General features: G+C 43.5%; 1 protein-coding gene across 1 annotated transcript in view; it reads left to right on the top strand.

Annotated features, from left to right (window-relative positions):
* The first annotated feature begins 3,555 nt into the window (after positions 1 to 3,555).
* btbd11b (BTB (POZ) domain containing 11b) overlaps positions 3,556 to 26,432 on the top strand; it is a 51,358-nt gene continuing 28,481 nt past the window's right edge. The window contains exon 1 of the mRNA XM_030366909.1: positions 3,556 to 4,676. Coding sequence (XP_030222769.1) covers positions 3,800 to 4,676 — 877 coding nt within the window. The 5' untranslated portion in view covers positions 3,556 to 3,799. The remainder of the gene's footprint in view (positions 4,677 to 26,432) is intronic.

Raw genomic sequence — 26,432 nt, 5'->3', positions numbered from 1 at the left:
TGTTGAGGGTGAACAGGACAGATGGATTTGTACTCCCAGGGGACACTGGGCACTGAAGCTTATAAACCCCCTCCCCAGCCAGTAAATCCCTAATTCAATATTTTAAGCTCCCACCATGATCATGGCCTGTCAAATCAAACCTGACCATAATAACATGCCATTTGTTCAAAGGTTGAACAACCAGTCCAGCTGAGCATATTTGCTTATAAAGTTCCATGGGCCAAGTACGATTACACTCACAAAACAAACAACAAAGAATCAGAAAACACGAGGCAGGCTATAACTTTAGACAATGGCAATATTTTTGTTCATTGAAAACCACCCAAGCTAAGACAGGACACAGTCGGTAGTAATGGCCTGACTGGGAATAGGCTGACAAAAAGGCTATTCTAAGGTTCAGCTAAGCCCGCTGAAGGCAGTTCTCAAAATAAGGCAGAATAAGTCAGCTGGGGAACTTTACATCGAACTGCTAACATGTAATGAAGATGAAAAACATAAACAACATATATTGCAGCATCACCACTACCCAAGCCGTCTCCCCATAACACAGCCAACCATGGTACTTTATTTTCTTATTATCCAGATCAAGGGAATGGTTCAAGCATTGTCGTATTCTGTGGAGCCTGACATTTCCATTTTTTTTGCTCTCATCGCGCAGCCCTTTTGAGCTCAACTTGAGATCGGCCGGCCTCTGCTGATGAATTTTATTTATTGCACTTGGATAAAGGTTATAGCGTTCAGGAGCAGACCTGACATAGACAGTGAAACCCATTCAGTAGTGTGTATACGACTTAAAATGTAAATATCTCAATCAACACAGAAAACATAATTATAGTAACATAAGTAGGTCTCCTTTAACCAACATACATGAAGATATATTTTTAGGCATAATCCATTTTAATTATCGTTAACTCGGTTTGGAAATTAAATTAGTTCTGTAATTTGATAATACCATGCCAAGGATGGATATCATTTATTTATAAAATTTCATGTGATATTTATAGTAGTTAAAACAGTCACAGTAGCATACAGAGAAATAATATTTGTCTTTCGTAGTTTATTTTTGATCAAATAATGAATAACTATAGTGTTTCATACAGTCACGGTTAAATTGTAGCGTAAGGCAAAATAATATTGAATTTGTATTCAAGGAGTAGGACAATCATTTATTCATGTCTTGGACATTGTGTGTGTGTGTGTGTGTGTGTGTGTGTGTGTGTGTCTGTGTGGTCACTCTATGTGGTTGGTTATGATAATGCAAACATGCATTACCTGTCAGATTGTCAGAACGCTGGACTGTGTTAACACAGTTTTGTTCGTCTCGAGGAGGACTGAATGTTTTAATGATTGATTAAGTTGGCGTGCTTGGTGATTAAAGTTAATTAATATATTTTTGTGGGGATGACATCAATCTATGATGTCGTCTCTTTCCTTTCCCCCTCACTGCCCCCTATCCCTGGTGTGTCCCTTCAGACATGTGGCTGGGGCAAAACCATGGCTGGGTCCCCTTCAGTAAGGCTGGAGGTTTAACTCTAGTGCAGTCTTATTACAGCGCAATTAACCTCTGCTGTGCCTTCCTTTGTTTGACTTGCAGTGCTAATGTTCATGTCCTGGTGAATCTGCTCATCCACCCAGGTTGACCCCTCTAATAAAGAGGAGATAGTCTGGATAGGGGTCTTACCTGACCAGATATCTGGGCTGAACTGATCAGATACGATTTGCCATCCTATCTGGTCAGAAATGAAGGGGTCACAACCTACTATTTAGTAGACTGAACACATGCTTTTACCCAATGCTATTTTAGCTCTGATTTAAGCAACATTAGGGTACGGCTCGGGGGAATGGCTCTGACTCAATCAGGAAACAAAAGCGAAAATGGAGAAGTTAACAATATTTGAGTAGGAACAAAATTAAAATAAACGTTATAACATGGGTTTGCTCAATTTATTGTTTTTCGTTTAAAGGCTGTTAGGTTTCTTGTTGAAAGATGGCAACCGGTAGACTGCAGACACTAGGGATCAAACCTTTTGAGTGGTAGTTGAAAACCGCCTGCCCACTACACTTTATGTGACTTACCTGACAAACTGACACGTGCATAGCATCCGGACTAACCACCATCACATTGGTCTATTGAAACCGGTTTCTCAGACATGTGTCTTAGACTGCATTCCAAAATATAAACGACAGCAATTATTTTAAATGATTGCTTTGTTTAGTCTGCTTTCACAGCCGGTGGAGTCGTACAGTGTAAAGCATTAAGATCCAGTTTGGCGCTCTCTACTGGTCCTTTGATACTGACCATGTCCTGTGTGTCATCAGCCCTGAACCCTGGCAGGATCCGGAGTGTGTAGCAGCAGCCAAGGAAACACTTCGACTGATAAGATACAGCATTACAGTCCGCAGGGTATCCAATAGTGAATTGGAGGAGAGGTGGATTTCAAAATGAACAATCTGTCGCTCGAGGGATGATGGGTGTTCTTTGTGTTCGTCTTCAATATTGATAAGCAACCAACAACAACAGACATAACACAACCCTTTGCATCATAAATGTGTATGAAGTAGCTTGGAACTGCATAGGGAATAAAAGCATTTTGTTGAATGCTTTGCGACCTTGCAGCTGACAAATATTTTGTTTGTAAACGGCAAACAACATTCAATATGAATGAGACCTTATTGAACACTAAGAGTCGGTAATATATACTATGTAGTCTACGTTTGTAAGCCCATATAGGCCTATATGATCAAAAGTGAGCTGTGAGTTCATTATAAATTATTTACAAATAACTGTTTAGTCATTTGAATCTCATTAACATGATGAAAAACTTGCTGTTTGTGGTCAGATTGTTTTGACTGTTGTTGCTATCTTTGTACACCAGGGTTCACTGTTGCTCTAGAAATAATGCCCCAGTACATCTATAAAGAACATTGTCAAGTAAGTATTTCATAGAAAAGTATACATTAACAAAAGGCATGCATGAAATCAATTAAAATTGATAGCGTGCAAGTTCTGCTGTTTACCAATAAGATCATCTAGGCCTACTACTCTTCCTAATTTGCTCGCGACTCTTGACCGGAGGCCTTTATGTTGCTGTCACGGCCACCATTTTTCAACCTAATGGTTGTTTAATTCAGGAATAAAAAAGAGCATTATAGAAAAGGTATAAGGTAGGCTACGACCACGACTAACTGCAAGAATTGGAATCGTATAAATGAACCCTATGGAACGGAGATCACCTAGAGAAATGCATTATGCATACCATCAATTATTCAAGCACCTGAGTCATGTTACCATCAGATATGCTGCTAGAAAATAAAAAGCAGCTGGATTCCCTGAAAGAGTGTCTTCTCTAAACATAGCAATAGTGCTGCTGCCTTACCGCATCACCTTGTGAGATAGCCATGCATGCAAAATAGCTGCCGCGAGGAGCCCTATCTCCAATAGAGTTTAAGTTGCAGAAGAGCTGCAGCCGCCCCAAACTGTTTTGAGTCATTCCAAGTGCGCATTGGCTGCGCGCCGCACGGAGATCTCAACGGGCCCCGCCTCCAACTGTCAGAGACTATGCGTAAAACACCAAGTGAGCGCCTAGCAGCACTGTTGATTCTCGACTCGGATGAATGTCTCAGATAAGATTGAAACACTGAACGACGTGGGCTATATAAAATACAGTGGACCTTTAAAACAGAAGGTTCTTCACTGGATTTAGCACAACGGTGTAAGAACAACGTTCAAATCCATTTAATGTGGAATATTTTACCCAACTTATCCCACAGCCTTTAGTTTGCAGTATGAAGTGCAGCTATGGCAAGCAGGAGTAACAAGTCCGTGGCAAGAACGCTGGAGGATTTGACGCTCGACTCGGGTTATGGTGGAGCCGCGGACTCCTTCAGGTCGTCCAGTGCGTCGCTGTGCTGTTCCGAGGCACACGCAACTCATGCGCATGGGGGCAACAATCACTGGCCTTTAACCGACTCCTCGATGCACAGTCGACACAACAGTCTGGACACTGTCAACACCGTTCTGGTCGAAGACGCCGAGACCCTGGAGTGCTCCGGGCGGTGCGTTAAGCTACCCGAGCTAGAGGACGAGGTACCATGGAGCCTCGGGGAAGTGGCGAGCGCGCTCCAGCGGGACGAGGAAACCCGGCTACCAACCCTCCCGCAGGGCGTCCTGCTCCGGCTCTCCACACTGGTCAGCCGCGCGCTGGTGCGCATCGCCAAAGAAGCGCAGCGGCTGAGTTTGCGCTACGCCAAATGCACAAAGTACGAGATCCAAAGCGCCATCAAGATCGTCCTTTCGTGGACGGTTTCGGTGAACTGTATCGCCGCCGCCGTGAGCGCCTTGTCTCTGTACAACATGAGCACCGAGGACAAGTTTAGCCGCGGCAAGGCGGTGCGGTGCGGACTCGTGTTCAACGTGGGGAAGTTCTTCAAGTGGATGGTGGACAGCGGCGTTGCCGTCAGGATACACGAGCACGCCGCTATTTACTTGTGTGCGTGCATGGAGAGCCTCTTCCGGGAGGTGTACACGCGAGTGTTGCGCAGTGCGCTTTTGGAGAAAGATAACGGAATTCCTAAATTCACCCTGGAGTCCATGGCGCAGGTGATCAACAGTGACGCTGAGATATGGGGGCTACTTCAGCCCTACCAACATCTCATTTGTGGGAAGAATGCAAATGGTGAGTTATCAGTCGTTGGTTGAAGTTCACTACAAACACACACTTGTCTTTTATCACAAGTGCACTTGACGTTACGCACATGATGCCAATAGTTCAAAATGCCATATCATACCGAGTTCCTGGCAAACCGTCGACATTATTGCATACCATTGACTTGTAAACATGTAGAATATTTGAATAGTTGGGAAGTGGCTGACTTTTATCCAACACTGTATCACAGGTCTCAAATTGCTTCACTGGTCCATGATGTGCAGATAAGATTTTACTTCACCCCCCTAACCTCAAAACCCTCAAACAAACAACAAGGAAAAACCACTTGGGGGCAAGAAAATCCATGAGAGGGTTCTGAGTAATATCCCTGCTAGGATGGCCATCCCACCATGCATGGCTGGCCTGGAAGCCCTTATATAAGCCTGATGTCTGCATTTAGATGAACACAACGAGACAAAACACAACTTGAAAGACAATTCCAGTAATGAAGCAATATCAAATTCATAGTAAAATAGATTAACAAAACCACAAGCACAATCAAATCATAAAGGTCATCAATAATAATTTGTGGTCGTAGGGATTATATATGTTTCAGAGGAAAGAAAAAGATGGAAGTCCCATTGGTGCAGAGTTGCATGAAGGTTCTAGCAGGGCCATAACCACCCAGAATACTGCCAATTATCTTTAAACTCTAGCCGATAAGTCTCAACATCTAACATTCATGTTTAAACATGCTAGTGTCAAGGGTTAGCATCCAGACCAGAATCTCCTACTGTCTTACTATAACCAGCCCCCTAGATAGAACATCTGTTCTCCGAATATGATAAAGCACCTCTGTTTGTGACATGTATGTTTTTTAGAGGCATGTATTTGTGCAAGCAAGATAAATGGTGTCCTGCACAGCGGCGGTGTGTTCCCCTTTAACCCTGTGAATAAGAACCTGCGTTATTCTGCCTCACGCGACCGCTGCTGCTGTGAATGTGCTGCTGTGGCCTGTACTCCAACAGGTTTATGTAATATACGGCCTGGGGGGGCAGGGGGGGGGCAGAGTAGTGTGTCCATGTGCTTCTCTTTATAATGTAGGCAGATGAATAGGAGATGTGGGTAGAGGGGGATGAGAGAGAGAGAGAGAGCAAACAAACCAGTGAAATAGATAGAGGGACACAAGCTGCTACAGGTCATGCCTCATATCTCGCTGCGGTGTGTAAGTGTATAAATGCTCATTTCCTCTAGACTTTTTGTAGTCAGCGACTCCCATAAATCAAGCCGCACTGGTCATGGGCACAGCAGCGATGGGGCTCCTGCAGTGTTTCCTCCTCAAACAGAGCACATATTAAACCAAAACAACAGCGGACCGACAGAGAAGAGGGACATGCAATGTGAACACATTACCATAACAGATGTTGCTCTATAAACTCCGTCATTACTCAATTCAGCTGGCATAATCGCATCTGTACAGGGGATGGACAAGGGTTCACTGATGAATGGGGCCGGTGTATGAGTGATGGTTTTTGCATTCCAAATCAAGTGTATGAAATACTTTATGGCACTCACTGTGTAGGTTCAACTTGAAATTTAGTTTAACTAATATATTTGACAAAGCATCATCGCACAGAGATTATGAATTCAAACAATATGTGCATAATGCTTAAGCTATAATAAGCATTGTTATGTTATTTGTAGTTGCTATGACGACAAAGAGATTCAGGTGTTGAAAGAATTAGCATGAAAATAAGAAAATTGTCATTTGACAGCTGGTTTAATCTAAAAGTCTCCAGTTGTTAACAAAGGATCACAAAATGATGAAAGTGTCTGGCTCGACGCATCATGTCACCCTGAGTAAAAGAAAACAACAGCTGACATGCGTCTTGAATCCATGATCCGGTCACTGCTGTGCCAGTAAAGGCCAGCTCAGTGACAGCACCTCAGCAGAGCCAAAGAGACACTCCATCTTAGAAAAGATTGACCTTATAACCCAACCACTGCCTGCCTGCCACAGCAATACCGCATCCTGACTCCCTGTCCGCTCTTCCTCTCAGCCATTTTGAAGTAATTGAAGCCATTTTTCAATATTATGATAATCGCCCCACCCACCCCGCCAGTGACCGCATTTTCGTATCGAAGAGCCCCGCCATGCCTAACTTTATTGCATCTCATCAGCCAGAGCAATCTCCCCAACCCTCTGTTGGCGCTGTGTCAATTCATCAACCTGGTGTCTACCAAACTCAATGCTCATTCTTGTTGATGATATTTCACATAATCTCGCCGTCATGATCTTCTCGTCGAGCTGTTATTCTTTAGGATCTGCCAGGCTTCAAATTGAAATAGTCCTCATGGGTGAGATGTTCCTATGCTTCATGGTTGCGCTGTTCTCATGTACCTTCAGTCATACCTGCCCGAACCCTAATGTGGTTGTTCTCACATATGGTGGCTCGCACGTTCACACCGGCACACGCAGCATATGGTCGGCCTGCATGCCACCGCACAACAGTAGGCCAAAGCGAGCACGCACGCATGCACATACACTCTGAGGCTGTATCGTCAGTAGGCAAGGCAAGGCAAGGCAACTTTATTTATATAGCACTTTTCATACACAAGGCAGACTCAAAGTGCTTCACATATAAACATTGTCATACAATAAAATAAAATAATAGATAAGTAAAAGAAAAACATATGCAAAGAAATGGGTAAAATTGAAAAAGGCATTTTAGTATTAAAATAGAAAATAAAGGCAAAGTTAAAAAAGCTTTTTAGAAAGTGCAATGTATTTAAGATTTTAGCAGAAAGCTATAGCAAACATAAAAGTCTTCAGTCTTGTTTTAAAGGTGCTCAGAGTTGGGGCAAGTCTTAATTCCTCTGGGAGTTTATTCCAGCTATTTGTTGCATAGTAACTAAGCTTGCATGCACACAACACACACACACACACACACACACACACACACACACACACACACACACACACACACACACACACACACACACACACACCACACACGTGCCACACACGCTGCCACACATACACTCTGGTTATATCATCAGTAGGCCAAAGCTAGCGCACAAACACAAATACACACAAATGCACACACGCACATACAAACACACAAACACACAGAGGCTATGTCATCCCCACCGGCTCAGTCCCCCTCCCCCTACACCCATGCTCCATCCCCCTAGAGTCTGAAGGCTTCATTTTTCAGGTGGGTGTTGGGTTGCTTCCGCGTGTCAGAGCAGAGAAAACTCTGCGTCAGGCGGGTTTCGCTTTCAGTGCGTTTGCTTCGCATTAACTTCCAGAGAGCACATTAAAGGTCTTCTTTATCTTATTCTAAACAAGTCAAAAGAAGCAAGTTGGAGGACGCCTACTGAAACATGAAGCCCCTCAGCCTCAGACAGGCACACATCGCATCAGGCCGCGGCTGACATCTTGGCTCCAGAGTCTTGTTGTGTCTGGGTTAGCTCTGTAGGGAGATGTTGGTGGAGAGACCGGGCCAATGGGTTCAGGCGGTATCTATGTTAGGACAAGGTTGTCACGTGACACGTCACACTTTTTTGCTTTGAGACCTAGAAGTCCAAACCTACAGATGCGGTCTGTAACATCTTAACAGATGCGTTCTGTAACGGATTTAAGTGGCATATTAATTCAGTGTCTGCTGGTACAGTCAGAAACATTGCGGAATGCATCTGTTGCAGCAGTAGACTCAGGAAAGCTTCTGTCGATTGCAGTAGTCCAAAGAGAGAGGCTGCAGCTGGCTGATGAGGCGTAGCTCTGCTCAGTCTCAGGTCTTTGGTGTCTGACCCAAAAGGCTGTACTTCTGTGTGAGGTTGGCGCCTGGCACACTCAGCGTCAAGCTCCATGGGGAGAGGGGGGCGGAGTGGTTCTGCAGACGGGACCGGCTGAGGTACTGCTCCGTACCAGCCGACTCCCGGTCCTGCTATGTTGACTCCCCGAGGTATATATCTGTGGTGGTGGGGGAAAAACATGCATTGTACCCAATTGCACGCTCCCACACAACACACACGCACATGCACATATGCGCGCGCACACAATCACACGCACACGCGAGCGCGCCCATGCACATGTGCACACACATTCACCAACATGCACACACACACACACACACACACACACACACACACACAGACACTGTAGATGCATGACACGCACGTACACACGCACAGCCTGCCAGCAGATCTGGGTTTATTGAGAGCTTTGAAATGGAACGGGAAACATTGGAATGGCATGGAGCCTGGCACGGAGAGTTTTCCCTCAGTTGATTAAGAACAGGGAGGTGACAGAAGAACTGTTCATTCTTCTCCCCCCGGCCATTTTCTGTAGTTCTTTCCTCTTTTTTTATCCATTCGTCTTAATGAAATTCTACTAATGAGTTTCAGAAGCTGCAACTCTCTTTCCACTGATGCGACCTGGTACTGAGCCACTACATTTGTTTGTGTTACACACTACGGCGAGGGAGGGCCGCCATTGAGCAAGGAGACCTTACATCAACACTAGCACCTGAAATCACATGTTTTGTCCTTCACCAATATGTTTCACTAATAATTATCACAGATTGCAAAAGCAAGATATGCTTTGACACTATGATTATTCTAATACGGGCTTGAAATGGTTTTAGATTGGATCGACCCATTTCCAAAAGGAATGGAATCTGCCCTTTTTTTGTTGTCCAAATATCATGCACAGTTCTTTGTCAACTCTTGGAGACAATATTCTCCAAGATTCCGGAGGTTCTTTCAATGCTTTCCCCTTGTGAAGTAGAGGCGACGAGGCAACCGACAAAGACAGACATGACCCGACTGTCATGTCACGCCACGGAACACAGATTGGTCTGCTTGTTTTCCTCTCTTGATGAGGACACTGAGAAATAGTGCGTCGTTAAGGAAGGAAGAGTGTGAAAGGCAGAGTAGATGAGAGGCAGACAGAAAGAGAAGGAGACGCGAGAGAGAGACAGAGCGCAGATGGCGAGGATCAGAGAAGGAACATCAATAAGGAAAAATACTCTGCTCGACAGATGAGACGAAAACAAGCAAAGTTGAACTTCTTAATATAGCACGGAGAAACTTTGTCAGGAAACCATGGGCAACAAGTGCAGCATTGATATTTCAGATCCACTTTTTTTTTTTTTTTCCTTCACCGGAATGTGTAAATTACAATTTTATATTGAACACAGACAAGCCGCTGACTTTTAAAACCAATGTATAGTGGCATGTATACAATATAAAACCAAGTGAAAGCAAATAACCGATTCTTTCACTTATTATTATATATATAAATACATATGCATACATATAAGGATCTATGCGGCATAGATCATTTGTGAAAAGGAAAGCCTCGTGCCCATGCATGTGACTGCACTGCTGCGTTTTATTCCTCACTCATGACATTCCTTAAAAATATATACATGACAGTCACACCAGCTTGTAAGCCTATCATGTACACCTCATTCAGGAAGTTGGCTGAGGGCTGGTTTAGCATGCTTAAGTTACACTGTCTTGGGTAATGCTCAGAGTAGGCAAAAGGGTAAGGAGAGCTGTGTCATGGGCTTCGGATGGGATTCGGTGGAGAGACCAGCGGCTATTATCTTGTTCTTGCGCCAACCACTTGAGCTGTGTTTTCCGTGCACACTTGCACATGCGATATAAATAGCAACGTCATCTGTATGAACGCTGACCTACAGTTCATGTGATGGAGAGGATCCGGTGGGATAATCACCCAAATGGCTGGGTGGGGTTCCCCCAGCAGATAGAATCCAGGCTGAGAGTGCTTTTTGTGCAGGGATGTCAATGTTATTTCAGGGTTGAGATTCCCTGAAGGGAATCTGGAACCCTCCTGTTCCAGTATATATTATGTAATGTATTAAACAGCTTTTTGTCGACCTCTTGATCTGACGGGACGCTATTCCCAAACGTAGAATCTATCGGAACGTTAGTTAAGCAGAAGTGGTTTTTTTTTATCAATAAGATATTTATCTTTTGACAAATGATTGATTTCTTTAATAAGTAGCCATATAATAAGCAAGATAATGTATAGCTCGCTGTTCCCGTCTCGCTGTACATTATTCCCTACGTATTAAACAGCCTCTCCGCTTTCTAACTAGTTTGAGTGTTATGGAAGCCCAAAATGCTATTGTCATATAAAATAGTATCACGACAAAGGATATTTTGGATAGCAACATTAAAAGTAATGTCATGGAAAGCCTCTCTGGATTCTGAAAGTTCTGATAAAAATATTAGATTCCTGAAATAATGTGTAAAATTTTCACTTACCCTTTCAATGGGAAACATGTGGATGTCTGAAGAGTTGATGAAGGGTTTCTGGTTTCTGTTCCAATAAAACCTGTTTAACCATCAATCTCCCATTGGGAAGTCAAGGCTACCTTTAGAAGCTGGGTGTTTAATGTGTGCACATACAGCACTTTTCACAAGTTTATGAGACTCCATTAATGTTTGGTCTCTCTCTCTCTCTCTCTCTCTCTCTCTCTCTCTCTCTCTCTCTCTCTCTCTCTCTCTCTCTCTCTCTCTCTCTCTCTCTCTCTCTCTCTCTCTCTCTCTCTCTCTCTCTCTCTCTCTCTCTCTATATATCTCTCTATATCTCTCTCTTTCCCTCCCCTGTTCCCTATTATTATTACACTTTTCTTTATTTTTATTTGTACTATCCAGAGGTAATAAGTCTAGATTCTGCCATCACTTTGATTGTGACTGTGTGCTAAGCTAAGCTAACCTTTTCCTGCCCTATTTGTCTGTCGGTAGGCCGAAATGCTCTATCAGCCAAAAGATAGAAGGCCCCCCCCAGAAGCCGTCGATGTATCAAGCCTGACGGGGCATGGCGAACTGCAGACCACCACATGGGCGTGAACTTTGATAGATCTCCTTCAACTATCAGTCCCCCTATCTCTATCCTCTTATTGCTTTGGCGTAGCTTTTCTGTAGACAGTTTAAGCTAGGAAGCTTTAGCTTAGCAGATAAGGTTGTGTGAACACCATGGAATTCAATTCACGTCGCAATGCTTTGCCCCCGCGATGATCAATAAGAACATAGTGTGGGCTGGCGTAGACTGGGAGCCGAAGAGAATGAAATTACTGTGTTTGAGCATCTCTGACAGGCATACAACTCACAATTTTTACACAGAGCAGCAAAACAAAATGTTGTTGCATACACGAGACGGCTAGAAATCTGTCTTGAACTCCAAGCATAGTGTAGAGTTCAGCTCAAACCACAGCTGAACTGCCAGCACGGTACAGATTACCCTGGGAGAGGGTATATATGTTTGATCACTAGCCTATGCCATGTTTGAACTGGCCCTTATTAAGTATGAAGGTTATTTGGTGGCAGAGTAAATATCCACAATCTTACCTTCACCCTAAACTGCTACTGCAAGCTGTTCCACTCAGAGCAATACTGTTTTGATAGCTGTGAACTTTCACTGCTCCAAATGGGTTTCACTTTTGCCACATTCAGTCCAAGCTTTGCATAACTTTTCCCAAATTAGCCAATAGCACCAGACAAAAATGCTTAACTATTTCCATGCTACAATTGTAAGATTAATCCACCATTTATAATCAAATTCTAGATACTAAATCTAAATGAAATCTAAAATGTATTGGATCTCTTTATGATACATGTCCGAATTAATCTCTACTAAATGCTAAATATGCATGAGCAGCTGGACCCACATTCTTCAGTTCTGTTGGTTTTGTGATTTATGTCACTATGACAACAACGTCATATTGATTCGAAAGACAATGACTTAGAAAGCGCAACTAACCTCGACATCAAAGGGAAAATAATTACTGCATACTTTCTGTCGGTTTGCAATTAATAACTCCTTATTTTTTCCCAAGTGAAATGCTCCAGCTTCCTGCTGTAGCATAACACATCTGTGACCAAGGTGATGATGACATACTCTTTCCTGATGCCTAAACCTAATTAACAAATTCATACAGCCGCCTTGGTGACGGGCAGAAATGTGTAATACTGTGCTACTCTAACTGCAATTTCCATAGCAACCATGAATGTTTGAGGGACGTATTTTCATGTGAGGTAGGTCTGTAAACAACGAGCGAACCAACAAGCGATGCAGTCAAAGAACGCAACGATCCCCACACAGAGCTGGGCTACAGGGCCGCCAATAACACTGGACTCAGTATGACCTGAATATGTCTGCTGAACATTAACAATGTATTCCTCCTAGCACAGTCTTCAGCAATACCTGCCTTGCTCAGACCTCTGCTGGACCGTATTTTGAACTTCATTTGCAGTCATCCGCAGCAGTCACGCATCGACACATTTTCTGCCCGTGCCCACGCAGTTGATTTGCGAGGAAAACAAAAAATGAACGCAGCAATAGATTGTTTTCAACAGTCTATGTAAGTGTCTCAGTGCCATATAGAGATATGTTAGATATAATACGTAGAATACTCAGGAGGATCTTGGGTGGTAGACCCATTGGAAATACACAAACTGAATTCATGTATTTAGTATTTTGTCATTTATTTATGTGTGTGTGTGTGTGTGTGTGTGTGTGTGTGTGTGTGTGTGTGTGTTTGTGTTTGTGTTTGTTTATTAAAATGACAGAGAGAGAAATAAGCGAGGGGGAGAGAGAAAGAGGGAGAGATAGTTGCAAAATATAAGGCTTGGTATATTTGCTTGAACCTCGAGATAGGAAGGGCAGTCCCTCCAAGCACAAGCTCCCACAGACTGCACCATCCTCCACTTGAAGCATTGGCGCACACTCAGCTACTCAGACACTCACCCAGGGAGAGGAAGATCACAAATATGAAGGCTGACTTGCTTGAGAGAGTAGGAGTTAGCGGGTGTAATAAACACCGGTGCATAGAGAAATAGTTGGTTTGTTTCAGAGTTTTTAGAGTAACTAATATGCTGCATGGTGATGCAAGGGTACAACGTAAACACTATTTATTATGAAATAGCCAATTTTATATATGGAATCATCGCTGCACATGTAGGTTATGAAAAATTATGGAATAAGTATATAAAGACAGTGCTTCTTTGATTGAATATTGAATAATTACATTGAATGACATTATTGTATTTTTTATTATTAGTTATTATTCGTTTTTATTATTTAGTGTTATTCATCGTTTATTTTATTCATTTGTCTAATGTTTCAGAAGATGCTGACACTCCTGTTCCTGACACTATGGTGGTCAATGCATTGGGCATCTAGTCAGCCCCTTACTGCTTCCGGCCTTCGTTTGAACAACGACACAGAGACACTCTGGGCTATGGAAGGCTGATCCGCCCTTGCATGGCGTGGGATAGCATAACAGTGGTACGGCCACACAAAAAGAATCCTTCTCCACACACTATCTATCTACTCAGCCATAGCCTAAAGGGCTTGTTAAGTAATACAGCCCGCCTCAGGAATGACGAAATCCCTACTGACTTCTTTTCAACATCGGCTATCCCACTCACTTACCCAGAACAGAAAATGTAAAGCCAGCATTGATTTTTAGACAGATTTCGTCGATCATGGAGGAAAGGTCGGGGCCAAATTGCACCCTGATATGAAGCTTGAATACCTAATTGACCTCTGCTGGAGGCTTTCTCCACCAGCGGAGGGAGAGGAAAAGCATATTTTTAGAGTTGTCGTGTATGCCCCACCAAGGAATAGGATTCCTCTCAAATACTCCTTTAATTTTCCTTCTGTATGAATTGAGGGATGGAAGAACTAAGGGATGGAATAGAAGAAACAGATATTATAACCTCATATAAGGGCATCATATAACATCAATAAAAACAGCATAAGGTTAAATAAATAACAGGGGAATGCCTTAACATTTAGATGCTTTAACTTTGTTAAACACATTTTCACTAGATTTTCAACAGATTAAGCACATTATTACTGGAATACAAGACAGTTTCCTTTGTACTTTTCTAATCAAAGTTTGTGTTTGTCAGTTGAAATTTAATGACTTAATTAATAAGTAGGGATCCGACATTGTGAAGGTTCTGCTGTCGACTTTATGCAACTTTACCCAAAAATTAAAAAAAGTTGTCAAATTGCTACTGATGGGGGTAATAGGTCTGCTACATAGCTGTAAACTCAAATACACCGTCAACAGTGACAGGAGGAGTCGTGCTCATTTGTTTTCAGAGAATTTATCGAAGCAAGACAAAAACTGAGTCTTGACGTCCTCAATGTTGACCTCGGGAGAACCTTAATTCAATATGACGTGTAATAATGTCAGATATCAAGGAATGGGAAACCGATCTGTCTAGTACTACGTCACCCCTCTGGGGGATATGCTTTGTTTTAACATTATATTCTTACAAGAAAAACTGGTAGTTCCCTCAAGAACAATTATACAACATGTAGGCATAATGTCAACCAAATGGTACACCTAATCCATATATGTGTATTTCTCATGGGTTATCCTTCATTCACAGTACATTAAAAAGTCATTAGTCGGAAGTTGGTTGTATTGCATTAGCCGACAAAGGAAACTTCTCCTAACTTGATGTTGAGACATTGTGGGTAATATGCTGGGTATTGTTAAGCTCTCCCCTTCCCCCTGCGCTAGCTCCCTGCCCGCAGCCGGCTCGCTGGAGTTTCAGCATCATTAACCAGCCATTAGGATATGCTTAAAAGCCAGTTTTAATAATTCTTATTAAGGAGGAATTCAGCTCCACCGTGAGCCTCGGAGCAAATTCATTTAGAATTCCCCTGATGTAGGAACTCAGGGTGTATGTGTATGCATGTGTTGCAGTTTATCTTATATACAGTAGCAATGTTCACACCAAGCTATCCAAAAACAGAAAAACAAAAATAAATACACTTATTCCAATTGTCTGTCATTTTATCATTGTTTTCCACACAACTATCGAAACATACCATAATATACATGCTATGCATTCATTTACCTTGCCTTTTAATTAATTTACCCTACTATATCTTACTCTATCTCGATTTACCTTCGCTTAAACTTGACGGTGACTGCTACACAATTTGGATATTTAGACTTACATAATATGGACCTACCTTTTACAGAGATTTAGAGAAGCCATCATTTCAGTTGAAGGTCAGTCAAAGGTTGCAGCGTGGTACTTCATGATCCCTCAGTTTGTCTTAAATGTCAGCCCAACATTAACTCTAGAAAAGTATACAGCTACTGACTGCAGTGCCAGTGCTTAATAGCAGATTAGAATATTGGTAAGTGAACGATTTTTTGACACGTAACTTACTAATTAACTTTTGCATATAGGTTATGGTTCGATGAGTGAGACTGATTACTTTTTAAGACGACGTAAACATTTCTGACTGCTTAACTCCTATTCTGCGTCACATTCCGATTTTCATTTCTGTACAGCTGCCCATGAAAACACTGCATGTGATTAGTTCCTTTAAACAAACCTTACAAACCATCAAGCATTGTTGGACTATTTCTTTGAGGATTTTCAACAGGCATATAGAAATCCCTCTCGCAGTTGAGGCGAGCTCACTGAACATGTTTTTGATTTGGTAATGGGGAAATCCAAAGCCTGTAACGATGGATCTAAAAAGTGTATTACTTCCCACATCTAGGGACCCAAACCATCATACTGCCATTTAAGAAAGATATGGCTGCAGTCCAAGGAAAAGTATGTTTTGCTGACGCTTTTCTACAATAAAAATGAATCATCACATTAAATGTGTACCTTCAATCTGCTAGTCTTTTCATCCTTCATGGATAATATTTCCTTATGTTATGTCAAGCTTTGATGAAATGTGGACTTTACATAACACCACAAAGCCTGTTCTTACATACATGAACCCTGTTCTTAAACATATATTTGTATATGTATAATTACAACAAAAGTGGTCCGGGTAGACTGGGTTTATTAGGCCTGTTTAGAAAAGAAAGAAAAACCAGAGCCATTATGTACGTGGGCTCCATCAAAGCAGGACAACATAATCTGCATTGTCTTCATCTGAAGCCATTGTATTGCATTTACATATTTACCATGGTAGTTTACGAAATTATACCGTGCACAAAAACTTTAACGATTCTAGCTTTTTTCAGTTTAGCGTGTGATTTACCGGGGCATCTCATTGCAATGACTAAAATTACTTCATTGTTGACTAAAGCAATGAAGGCGGCGACACAGATTTGCTTGGCTGTGCTTGTCTGTCGACCACATCCAGAGATTGGAGTATAAAGTCGACTTTCCACTCAAACAATATGGGGAAGGTGAGCGAGAACAATCGAACCACAGTTTTTTTGGTCTTCCAGAACATAACGTTAGTTTAATTAATTAGCGTTTTGGTTGTCAAAATAATGATCACATTTGAAGGAGAGTAATTGAGATGAATGGAGTGTGTGATCCTCCCTGTTCGTTCAAATCGGAAGGTTGAAGTGCTTTACAACTACAGCACCAAACGCAACAGTGATATTAAAATATATTGTCTCAAATACATTTGTTTTGAGGAAAGCTTTTTGTCTTGGACCATTTCATAATAACGGCATCTCCATACAAATGTAGTTTGACTCTCAGAAGGCACAATGTTTGCACAAAGTGGTGGTTTGTACAAAAGTTATAATGATTTGGTATTGTATACGTTACCATGGCTATGCTGTTTTCGGATGTAACTTATATTGGATCTCATTTAACTGAGAAAGTAATCGGGATGAATGTAGACACTTTTGATGTGTCAAAACAGTCATTGTGCCTGTCCCTTTTGTCGATTGTGTTGCAGTCATGAATATTCATCATGCATCACAACAGTGTCTTTGAAGATAGGGCGGTGGAGTTCAGGAAGTAAGCAAGACTCTGCTTACAGGGAGAGGCCGGGCGCAGATTGTTTTGTTATGATGCTGAGAGCGGCAGGGCTAAACCTCCTCTTGTACCTGCTGTCTTCGGCTCCCGTCTGGGGGAGGTGATGGCACTATGCGGTGAGTAGACAAGCAGCAGACTGCCGGCGGAACAGCCCGGTGTGTATTTGTCCTTGGAACCCACGCGGGTTATGCAGGGTCACCTTGATTAGCACACAAACCCTCTTTTAGAGACTCTTCTCAAATGGCTCAACTCAGGTTTATAATAGCGTCATGAAATAAATGCAGGACATTTTTCTTTTACTGGGTTTGATTTAGCCTTTCCTCTCGAATCGTGTTCCTCTAATACGATCCCATCTTTCCTGCCCAGTGTGCGATGAGGGCGTTAGCCAGGTGCATTTGCAGCTGGACTCATGGTCGTGGATCAATAGAAATACCCATACGTTTGGCTGTGAAATCCACTGAGAGTGGACGTCAGAAGGGAAAGAGATGCGAGAAATTGATTTTTAATGCAGTTGGACCAGCGATACGTATATAACCGCTCAAACAGTAACACAGTAATGCCAGAGGGCACATGTTCCACAAGACCAACGCTATTGATGTAGTATAGTGTTTGTATGCGTGTGTGTCTGCGTCATATTGCAAACATGGTGATTGCCGTGTGTCTCTCCAACCAACAATGGGCTTGATATGGGTCGGGCCTGGTGTTACTGTTGCTGCTCAAAGGCCATGGGAACACATGGAGGACTTTGCATGTCTATTCCGTCTCTGCCTCAATGTAGACCAGGCTGGGGCTGCTTAGTGTTGGTAGAGGATAACAAATCAATGAAAGCCCCCATCAACTCCTTTGCACTTACTCTTTCAACAAGCATGTCTTTTTCATCAAGCCGTGCTTTTCTTTTAAGCCATTTTCCGTTTAAATGGCTGATTCATGAGACGGGTGATGTGTTATGGCTCGGAGCACCTGGAGAGGAGAAACCAAACACCCCTACAAAAGTGGGGCCGATGCTCTGAACATTACCCTTTTGAACTGAATTATTTACCTACTCGTATTTTTTCTGATTCTGAAATATAACTGTATTTTGCCCTGCCCAGTCTGAAAGCTCTGCAACAGGTGTAGCGACCAGGCACCGAATATCCTCCCCTTCGCAGGGCTGGACGGATGCAGCCGGAATGCCATGAATTAAACAGGAGGGCCATAGCGGAGATGGCCTCAAAGGGGGATTGACAATCATTTAGGCTGCTGTTTAACCTGCATTTGCATTCTGAGAGCAGCTTTTTCATGACTCTGTTGTTGCTGCTGACTGTGCAATTGGCAACGGTTAGCATAGAGAGTGCAGTCCAACGCAGTGGGGAGTCCACTCATGCCGAATTAAAGTGAATTTCGATGTTACATTGAATCACCCACACAGTCCTCTGTTTTGAATAAGCAGGGGCAGTGATGAGATAACTCTTGCCATGATGATGATGATGAGGGAGAGCGAGAGACTGAGAGAGAGAATTCTGTGTGTCTTTCTTAGTGCAGTCTTCTGCTGTGTGTGTGTGTGTGTGTGTGTGTGTGTGTGTGTGTGTGTGTGTGTGTGTGTGTGTGTGTGTGTGTGTGTGTGTGTGTGTGTGTGTGTGTGTGTGTGTGTGTGTGTGTGTGTGTGTGGTGGGCAGTGCTTGGACCAAACAGCCTGTTAGCTCTTTAGTCCAGGCTCTTCTGGCTGGCCTTCCTTCAGAGGCTGCCTAGCAGCAGAGCAGGATCCAATATGGGGAGCTGCAGGAGCTCTTAGCTGAAGGGCTGCAGGCCAGTGGCTCGGCCGCCTCCAGCTATCCACGTCATCGCAGAGTTGTCCAGGGTCCACACCCTCAATAAAGCTGTGCTCACCCACATGCTTTGTTTGAAGAGCACTATTGTGTGCCCTATATATACAACATGTAACAATTTCTTCTTCTTCTTCTTCTTCTTCTTCTTCTTCTTCTTCTTCTTCTTCTTCTTCTTCTTCTTCTTCTTCTTCTTCTTCTTCTTTAAATGTAAAGGCAGATTAACGCAGTGGACAGACTCTGTGTTGGTGTGAGTTTCTAAATAACGACCAGCGAGGTCAATAACAGGAACACATTTCCGAGCTCCATGGCAGGGGAAGAAAGTAGCTGATACAGTCTGTCATGAAGCTGCTGAGGAAAAGATAGTGTTTCACATGCTACTGCAGGCTGTTCCCTTCCTGTTCCCAGAGCCCAGAGGGCAGGCAGACATTTTTCCGCCAAAAAAAGGACACAAGCAAAGTGAGCTCAGTAGACTCATTCTGCAGTTCAGCCCGATTTAATATTTCCATGATGTGATCTAAACATCATGTGAGAGTAAGACGACACTGCTCAACTTTAGAAGAGCACTTTGAATATCCAATGGCTGTGTTAACATATAGATAGATATATAGATTTAGATATATAGATAAATATATATAGATATATCACTTTATATATAGGTCGATGGGTCTATTGCGTTTCTCTTTTTTCCTCTATTCTTTCGCTGGTTCAGATTCTGCTCCTAGTTTCTCCTCCCACCACCTTTTTTTATTGTACATCTGTCAACTGTACAGCTTTGACCAGCAAGCCTCAAACACATCATAAATACCATGCACACACACACACACACACACACACACACACACACACACACACACACACACACACACACACACACACACACACACACACACACACACACACACACACACACACAGTTACCTGCTCTGAAGTGAGCATGACTCACTATCTGAAGGGAGTCAGGAGGGAGGATAATGCATTCATTTCTAAAGCTCCTGCACTCGGCATAAAAAACTAAACCAACTAGGGTTATTCAGCAGGTCAGCAGCTGAATTCGAAATATGGAAAAATACACTGAAGCGATGCAATCATAATACTTTTCTTTTAATAATCACTTTCACAAAAACAATGATGTACACTCCAGCAAGGGCCTCTCAGCCGGTTTATGTCTGCATTTTCATACTGTGTATATATAAAATTGTATGGCATGTATTACTAGTATTGGATATTCTAATGCCTCCTGAGTCCACAGAGAACTTTTAATCCTAAGTGAATTATTCACAGCTGTAAATTCAACAGGATCCTACTGCAAGATGATGAAAGGAAGTTGGATAGAGATTCACTCTCTCACAGACGCATGCACACACACACACACACCCACTGACGTGACACACGGAAGCCCACACACACACACACACACTGACGTGACACACGGAAGCCCACACACACACACACACACGCACGCACGCACGCACGCACGCACGCACGCACGCACGCACGCACGCACGCACACACACACACACACACACACACACACACACACACACACACACACACACACTCTTGCACACACGCACACACGAGACGCAAGATCTATCCTGCAGCCCCATGCTGTGGGGCACTGCCCTTGGGGAAAAGCGGCGTAGTGTCGGATTACCTGTCATTCCGAGGACCGCTCTGTCTGATGACACAGGTGGGGGGACGCAGGCTCCTCCCGCTCCGCTTAGCTGATGCAAATGTAGACTGTTGAGTGTTCAAATCTCCCTCACCCCCCCCCCGGGGCTCCCTCTTTAGCCTCTCAGGCTTTAACGCATGCACAGGCTTAAACAAAGACACAGCAATGAATGTCACCACAGCACAGGTCACGGATACCCGCTCCCATCAACCCCCCCCCCCCCCCGTCACAAAGCCTGTCTGATGTGCCAGTGGGCGTGCGCACGGATCTCGTGTCTCGTATTCAGGTAGCGTGGGACGGATCATCATCCAAAGGTGCATCTCTAGTGATCCGGTGTGCGACGGGCAAACAGCCATGAGCAACACATCTGCAATCTCGCCCACAGTGGCGAGATTGATTGATAGCGCTTTTTGTTGCGTCTGGTTTGCTTTCTACACAGGCCACGCTCACTCGGCCTCCGGGAAGTTGGATATTAAGTTAATGGCGTAATTATACTAACCCTATTTCCGACCATGTCGAAGATGGATGTCAGAGAACTTGTGCAGCATGCGAGAGCGAATGTAGTGTGACTTGATTGGCACTTTGCCGTGACGCGTGAGAGGAGGTTTGTGTGCTTATGAGTGGGCACGCAAACAGTAGGCGATATGAATGATGTGTTCCGACATGCAGTGATGGACGAATACACGTGCACACCTCACTGACACTGAGGTCACATGCATCCCAGAACGCCTCTGAATGTGGTGTTTGTGATGGGATTTTAATGTGTCCTTAATATACCTTGGATGAATTCACCTATGTTGCTGTTATTTTGCAGGTTTCGTGCTGATAGACTTTTAATGGCAGAGGTGAACCTCGTCCATTTGCGATGCATTGCACGATATGAAGTCCGGATATTATTTTTCCATAACAAAGCCTTTTGTGTACGAGGAGCGTGACGGTTTCGGTTGTGTTACACGGATTAGCCGCTGCACCGTGTCCTGCCCAGCTCTGCGGTCGTCAGTTTGCCTTAATACTGGAAGGAAGAGAAATGGATGCCAGAGTGAGTGATGAGGTCACTAAGTGGTCATGGTAGGATTCGCTTTCTGAAACACAGATAGTCATCATTTTCCTCTGGAGCACATATAGGCATAAATAAAATACAGATGTGGGTGCCCCCCCCCCCCTTTCAAAACTTGAAGGCACCGTCGAAGATCCAGTGGGATATGGTCTTTATAATCCATACAGGGCTATTTTGTTTTTGGTCAGTCATATAATCTGATTTTAGATGCCTTGGTTTTGCAACATATGATTGAATGTTTAGTCTGGTTGTCTGTTCAGTTCCTGTTAGTCGCTAAAGGCTGGGCCATTTGATACCATGGCCTAGGCGGATCCCATTGAAAGGCCTTGCTTCAAATCATGAGCATGAGATCTCGATATTTTTGTTGAATAGTCAATAACATATGAAACTACCTGGTGCTTTTAGTGTATTACAAATGCACAAGCCCACTGCGATACGCCACAAGTTGTGGCTTCACAGAGGAATGTCCGTGTGTCACTGCAAATACCTCCATGTATTTGACATGATGTGCAGGGCGCTGAAAAGACCAAATGCCACTGCCTGTCACATGTGACTTTAGATAAGTTAAAGATATCCGATGTGACGGGGCTTTAAAGTATTTATATATATTGCACATCCAAGGAAATTAAAAAGGCCACCCTTTGCTTTTTTTTCTTTGGCCGATGTATCTCACGCACGTTTGTTTGTTCAGGCATGCTTAAAGATGGAGCGTATAGAGTGTGCTGTGGGGCATTTGTCTTCTCAGCACCATTCCTTTTTTCACACATAAACGACACAGAAAACACTCGGGCGAGCGTGAACACGCGCCAGTGGTCCAAGTGGTCGTCAAAGCTTCAAAGTATCGTGAGGATATTGACGTGGAGCTGTGGAGTCAATCGCTCTTGCGGGAGGGTTCAACTTTGAAAAAGCAATTGGAGTAAAAAGGAATGAAAAATAAAAATGAAAGCAGAGAGCAGTGTGATTCAGCATGCGATTTAGACCCCCCCCCCCCCACCCTCTTTACTACTCCTTCAAAGGCTTTGCTGTTATATCCCTGGCAGCCAACGCAGCTCATTATATAATACACTTGAAAGTGTGCATTGTGAAAATGTATTAGACAAGGGGGGAAATGTAGATACTTTTAAGAGTCAAGACAACAACTTCTTAGTAAGGAACTAATGGTGGTTTAGGAAAATCAGATCAGATTAATATCAGATGAATGAGAGACGCACTGGAGAAACCTTTTTTTCCGATTTACTTAAACATGAATTGAATGAAGCCTTTATACATTGTTTTCGCTTGCGTGCATGATGATCTGTAGTCAATGATAATCTCTCAATAGAGATAAGCTATTTGGTCAGCGAATCCACATCGTTTCCTTGAATCAGTTTTGAATAATAACAGCTTGAGAAAATAGTTTATTGAATTGATTGATCAATTTTTAGTTGGATTGATCGAAATGTGCGTTCTCACTGCCTGATGAACACATACATTTCTATCTATGTGATCTCCTAGATGCTGTTCATTAATGACTCATAAGAACATTTAGCATTTACAAATCGTACCGTATTCAAAGTCTGCTCCACTTTGAAGTCAACCTTTTAATCTGCAACGTGGACCGAGTCAAGCCAACCACTGGCGATGACTTCACCCTTTAAATCTCAGACGTGGTGCCTGGAAGGAATGTCAAAATATTTGGAGACGGATTGAGTGCATGCTGTACAGCATTGCACCAAGGTATAAATATTAAAGGGCGACTCTTGGTATATTCTGATGCTGAGTTGTGCTGTGTCACTTGGAGGCTTAACATGCACGCTCCGAGTGTATCAGAGGAGGTCTGTCTGTTAAAGACTTCACTGTCTTCTCTGCTGCTTTAAACTTCTCACCCGGCCCCGATCAGGACTGTATTTTTACACTGCGCCTGTCAAATTGAACAATTTATTTTTCTGTTCATGTACATAGGGTATAAGATCTCTGCACAATTAAGTATTAGTAAATGTGAGAGAGAGAGTTTCCGTGTGCATTCATGTGTGTGTGTGTGTGTGTGTGTGTGTGTGTGTGTGTGCGTGCGTGTTTTTTTTAAGCGAATGTGCATGCAGAAGTGTGTGTGTGTGTGTGTGTGTGACCATGCAGCCATGTGTGTGTGTGTGTGTGAGTGTGCATGTGCATGCAGGCGTGTGTTTGTGTGTGTCTGTGTGTGCATGTGCATGTGCTTGCAAGCATGTGTGTGTGTGTTTGTGTGGCTCTACCTTACTGCCAGCTTCCTGTATTCCCATCAGCAGAGCTGTTGAGCCGGGGCGAGAGGGGATGGGAACACATCTGGAGGGACACCGAGAGAGAGGGAGAGCTGGCTACCTGCTCCCTGCATCTGGGACCAGTCTGTTAGCGCTGGGGGCACACACCCCAAACACTACTCCTCTACTGTTTGCCTTGGCTCTGGGTTTCCCTGCTGGGTCAAGGATGCTCTGTTACCTGAAACTATATATAAGAAAAACAATCCTGCGTCCGGGTACACGGTATATACACGCCATTTTGATTGATTGTGTCCAGCTTGACTGCGTGAAGGAATTCGCCTTTTTCTTCTTCAAATTACGCCATTAGAGCCTGGCTGACGCTGCCTGGCTGAGTGTACCGGCACGTTGGCGTGCTGGTACACTCAGCGAGAGAGAGCGAACAAAGACAAGCATTGTTATCGGCTCCTTTTTAACATTCTGCGAATGGAAACGAGGGATCCAAGATGTGGCCAGGGATTTGGAAATACTCTGAAACGGCGGCAGCTCTATCCACATTATCCTCACATGACAGGGATATCTGCTCACTGAGCCAGCGAGGGTCATCTCCCGGGGGGGGGGGGGGGGGGGGGGGGCGAGAAGACTGACTGCCCCCCTGGCTCTGATGCAACGCTAAACAGTGAGGCCTGGATGATAAATCACCCTAGTTGAGTTAAACAATTAACAGTCTAATGTAACCTAATGGCAAGCAATCGTTTCTGCTCCTTCTCTTGGCACCGTGCGACAAAGAGGGACGATGAATTGATACTCTGGAAGGAAAGAAAAGTGTTTGCTGTTTTCCCACAGTTCTAAGCTGTAGCCTTGTGAATCCATTATAACATCAGTGGGTAGATGTTAATTTCCCTTCTCTTTCTTATGTGTGAAAAACAGCTGTCACTCATATTACATAAACACTTTCATTCCCTCACTGATCCCCACTGCCATGCCCGGCTCCACCACCACCACCACCACCACCATCACCACCACCACCACCACCAACACCACCACCACCACCACCACCATCACCACCACCACCACCACCACCACAATAGCACTATCAATATCACCACCATCACTATTTCCACCACCACCACCAATATCAAACACAGACTTTTGTTCACATCTAGGAATGGTGAACATCAAAGTCCTGACAGTGTGCAGGGCGTCACCAGGAAGATGAGTGGTGATGCAGAAGTTGAACCATTGTAATAGCAGTGGGGGTGGGTGGGGGGGGGGCATGTTCCGGGGGAGTGGTCTTTGCATGACACTTTGATGGCGGGGGCTTGCCTGGTGCGGGGGGGTCATATGGTGTGATCTCTGCTGGAACACCGACAACTCTTACAGATCACTTCCTGTTAGTTTACTAACAGGAAGTGATCTGAGGTGGGAATGGAAACATGTGTGCCATTTATCCATAACTATAAATAATAAATATAAAAATATATTTATATATATACCTATTTGTGGACGCTGCTATCCAAACAATGCTGTGAGTGCATATATATATTCTTGTGCGTGTGTGTGTCTATATACATGTGCGTGTGTGTGTGTGTGTGTGTGTGTGTGTGTGTGTGTGTGTGTGTGTGTGTGTGTGTTTTAAAACTCAATCCAAAGACAGCATCGATCCTTAGTGAGCCAATAAGAACGGACAAAAGCGAGAGATGCGGCTCTGCCTGTGTTTGGAACATCTTGTTTATTTATCAATGAGTATGGTCCTAAAATGCAACCAGTTTGTATTTAATATCCGTATGAAATGTCACTGCCAGAACTTTTTAATCATCATATTTTGCCAGAAAAATATCATTCTCTCCAACCTTCCCTTTTCTAACTGCTAATACATAATGTAAGAGCATTTTAACACCTGAACTACTGGTTAGGGAGCTGGTTAAAGGAGGCGTATCAGGGCTGGTGCCCCTGTGTGCACACCGGGGGCTGGCTACTTTTGACATTAAAAGATCATTTGATATTAGCATTGTCACTCACAATTGCCAGTAGTCTCACAAATAAGACAGGGTTCCACCATCTTTGGCTTCTTATTTGTTTCGACCAATCGTGTTGCTGGAGGTGGGTCATCTGTAGATGAGTAATTGGAGAACACAGCCATGGCCAGCAGTAGTAAATTGTAAAAGAAAAAGTGTCTTTAAAGGTGTCAACAACACCGTGTAGACTGCCCACTGTAGAAATACACTATTA

Source organism: Gadus morhua, chromosome 9, assembly GCF_902167405.1.
Source record: "Gadus morhua chromosome 9, gadMor3.0, whole genome shotgun sequence".
NCBI classification, from domain to species: domain Eukaryota; kingdom Metazoa; phylum Chordata; class Actinopteri; order Gadiformes; family Gadidae; genus Gadus; species Gadus morhua.
Note: the sequence above shows the minus strand (reverse complement) of the source record. Positions and strands in the feature narration are given on the sequence as shown.